Source organism: Corvus kubaryi, unplaced genomic scaffold (assembly GCF_017639235.1).
Source record: "Corvus kubaryi isolate FWS band 111438036 unplaced genomic scaffold, C.kubaryi_AGA036_p1.0 37237, whole genome shotgun sequence".
NCBI lineage: Eukaryota > Metazoa > Chordata > Aves > Passeriformes > Corvidae > Corvus > Corvus kubaryi.
This window is the reverse complement of record NW_024581068.1, coordinates 285,645-289,534: the sequence shown is the minus strand read 5'-3', so window position 1 is coordinate 289,534 and position 3,890 is coordinate 285,645. Positions and strand designations below refer to the sequence as shown.

Here is a 3,890-nt window from a genome sequence, read left to right as displayed (position 1 = left end):
CCTCACCTTGTGGAGATTGGCCAGGAATTCTGGATCCACCTGTGCCCAGAATTCCTCAGCTTGTGGAGATTGGCCAGGAACTCTGGATCTGGCCCCTGCCGGAATTCCTCACCTTGCGCTTGGCCAACACCTGCTCGTGGTTAGGATCGGATGGGAATTCTGGATCCATCCACTCCCAGAATTCCTCACCTTCCTCTTGGCCGACACCTGCTCGTGGTAGCGGTCAGAGGAGTCCCCGGGGATCTCGCTGGCCCAGAGCGTGCGGCCGACGGCGGCGTAGGCGCAGCCGATCACCAGCAGCGGCAGCAGGTACAGCAGGACGGTCGTGGAGAAGTGGTACCTGGGAAAAACGGGATCATCCCTGAGCATCTCCCGTCCCCCTCTTCCGAACTGAGCTCGGAGGGGAAGAGCCGCGCTCGGAAAGAGAGGATTCGGCGCAATTCCCGCATAATTCCTGCACCAGGAATTGCCAGGCTGGGGAGGATTCCCGGGTTTCACCCCGATCTTCTCCCGTTATCCAGGTTCGCCCCCATTACGGATCCCTCCCCACCCCGTTTGGGATAAAACCTCTGGAGACTCATCCTGCTCCTGATGATTTGGGGGGACAAGTGGAAAAAACCCTCCTGGAATGGGATGTAGTCGGGGAAATTCCTGGGAATTTCCTCAGGGAAGGAATTTTTAGCTGAGCTGAGTTTCTCCTCTCACTCCTCCTCTCTTCACATCCCACATTATCCTGGGGATGGATGCGGGCTCTGCTCCCAACTTTTAGTTGCCAGAAACGTGGGATTTTGGATTAGGAAAGGATGGGAATATTGAGAAGGAATAAAGGATTTTCCTGTGGAGCAAACACCAGGAACGGGATGCAGCTCCCAAAAATCCTGGGCTCAGGTGGCACCAGCCACGACCCCGGTTCCCAAAAGGAGCCAAATCCTTGGAGCTTTACTCAAACCCGGTCGGGAATTCCGCAGCCGGATCCGCTCTCCGGGCTCAGGGAAAGGGCCGGATCCTGGGGCTCCTCGTGTCATGGATAAACAAATCCCAAATCCAGCGGGAGGCTCCGCATGGAAGCGGCAGCGCAGGCCCGAGGCTGTTCTGCCGTGAGCTGGGGAGCCGCGGCGGGATCGGGAGCACTGCGAATGCACTGGGAGCACTGGGAATGCAGGGGGAGCGCTGGGAATGCAGGGGGAATACTGGGAATGTGCTGGGAGCACTGGGAATGCCATGGGAGCGCTGGGAATGCAGGGGGAATACTGGGAATGCCATGGGAGCACTGGGAATGCCATGGGAGTACTGGGAATGCACTGGGAGCACTGGGAATGCCATGGGAGCACTGGGAATGCAGGGGGAGCACTGGGAATGCAGGGGGAGCGCTGGGAATGCAGGGGGAATACTGGGAATGCCATGGGAGCGCTGGGAATGCCATGGGAGCGCTGGGAACGCTGTGGGAGCACTGGGAGCACTGGGAATGCAGGGGGAGCACTGGGATTGCTGTGGGAGCACTGGGAATACAGGGGGAGCACTGGGAATGCACTGGGAGCACTGGGAACGCTGTGGAACTCTGGGAATGCCGTGGATCCGTGAGGATTTCTGTCAAAAAGGAGTTGATCTAAAAGGAACTGCCGTCATTCCGGGTTTATCCCGCAGGAGGGGACAGAGGCTCTGGCCATGCAGAAAATCCTGGAAAATCCTGGAAAATCCTGGAAAATCCTCTCTTCCCTAAAAACTGAGCCCACGAACATGGCTGGTGCCTGCCTGGAAAACTTCCCAAATGCTGCCGGCTTAGCGGGAATTCTGTTCCCAAGGCCTTGGGGGTCCCTGCGTGGATTTCTGGGCTCCGATCCAAGGTTTTGCATCTTCCCGAGGCTGATCCAGGCCCTGCAGCCGCTCCCAGCTCTGGAATCACTCATCTTCCCGGGAGCTCGGATTGAATCACAGCTCCAGAGGGTACGGAGCGGCTCCGGGAATTCTCCCGCAGGGAATGGGGCTGGCCCCAGCCCCGCCGCAATCTCATTTTCCCCGGCCCTAATTCCATTTGGGATGGGGTTTGCGGGGCCGGATTTCATTTCGCTCCTTCCAGAGGCGTCTCCGCGGCTCCGGAGGAGGATTTTGTTGCGGTTCCCATGGAATTCAGGATCCTGGGAGCCCTGCAGGAATGTCTGGAGGAGCTGCGGGATAACGTCAGCAGCACAGACCCCTCATTTCCAGGGGTGTCTGGGCCTGGAGAGCCGTTCCAGACAGCTCCGGGAATTCTTTTGGGATCCCGGGCGTGGAAAAGCATTGGAATTATTCGTGTGTTGTTCTGCCTGAAGGATTCCCGGGATCGGAGCACTCAGGGAAAGCTGGGGTTTAAAACGGAAAGGTTTTCAGGGATTTAGGATCTGGTGTAGGATGGAGGATCCCGGAGGAATTGTGGGATGCTGGAGGACAGAGCTGCCTCCTCCTTTTCCCCGGCGAATCCTGGGAATGCTGGCACAGGAGGGACATTCCCAGGGGCTCCGATCTCCCCGGGGTGGCCTCTCCCTTCCCTGAACAACCCCGCTGGAATTGGGATGGATCAGGAATCCCTGTGGGAAGCAGGGATCGACAGCCGGATCAAATCCCATGGAATTACCGGCTCCGGCTGCTGGCACAGTGGGGAAAACAGGGATGTTTTCCAGGGAAAACCAGCTCTGTGCTCCCCAGAGGTTTTCCAAGGGCATTCCTGCCTCCAGAGGTGTTGGAATTCTCCTGTTTTCCCTGGGAACTGGGAAAAGGATGGGATATTTTTCCTCCCGGCGCTGCAGACGGAGCAGCTGCCCCCGGAGCCTTCCCGGAATAACCGCTCCGAGCCCATGGAGCGCGAGGGGCTGGAGTGACGCCTCTGGAATGACCCCAACACCTGTCCTGGAGTTATTTAGGGCCGGAAAATCCCATCCCGAGCTCCACCAGGCTCCGCTCGGGGAGATCCCGAGGCTTGGAGCTGTGAATTCCTCCCAATCCCCAAATTCTTTGGGATCTGGCCATCCCAAGGCTGCCGGGGATCTGCTTTCCCAGCTTTCCCGGCTGCCCCGGGATGCGAATCCCTCGTGGCTTTAACGGCGGTGTTTTCCTCTTGGATTTGGAAAAGCCACCGGAACGATCCGCCCCAAGCGGGCAGTGCCTGGGAATCACGGAATATTCCAGGCTGGAAGGGATCCCCAAGGATGGAATGAGGTTGGGAAACCCCCCCGGAGCCCTCCGGCCCCGGCTCCGGCGGTGCCAGGCCAGGAATGAGGTGATGGATGGCAGCAGGGAGCCACCGGCACCTGCCACGCTCGCCTTGGACGCCCGCCCTGGCTCCGGCGGGATTCCACGGCAGAATTCCACGGCAGAATTCCACAGCAGAATTCCACAGCCCCACTTCCTCCATCCTCAGGGCTGGAGATGGCAAATTCCCTTTTGATTCCCTATTTTATTCCCTTTTTAATTCTCTTTTTAGTTCCTTGTTTATTCCCTTTTTTATTCCATTTTTTGATTCTCTATTTTATTCCCTTTTGATTCCCTGTTTATTTCCTTTTTTATTCCCTATTTTATTCCCTGTTTATTCCCTTTTGAGTCCTTGTTTATTCCCTACTTATTCCCTTTTGATTCCCTGTTTATTCCCTATTTTATTCCCTTTTTTATTCCCTATTTTATTCCCTTGCTTATTCCCTTTTTTATTCCCTTTTGATTCCCTTGTTTATTCCCTTTTTCATTCCCTATTTTATTCCCTATTTATTCCCTTTTGATTCCCTGTTTATTCCCTTTTTTATTCCCTGTTTATTCCCTATTTATTCCCTATTTATTCCCTATTTATTCCCTATTTATTCCCTATTTTATTCCCTGTTTATTCCCTTTTTATTCCCTATTTATTCCCTATTTTAATCCCTATT

The 3,890-nt window shown here is 55.3% G+C and overlaps 1 protein-coding gene across 1 annotated transcript in view; it reads right to left on the bottom strand.

Annotated features, from left to right (window-relative positions):
- The window catches only part of TACR1 (tachykinin receptor 1), a 15,905-nt gene that overhangs the window by 4,607 nt on the left and 7,408 nt on the right, over positions 1–3,890 (bottom strand). The window contains exon 3 of the mRNA XM_042023165.1: positions 190–340. Coding sequence (XP_041879099.1) covers positions 190–340 — 151 coding nt within the window. The remainder of the gene's footprint in view (positions 1–189; positions 341–3,890) is intronic.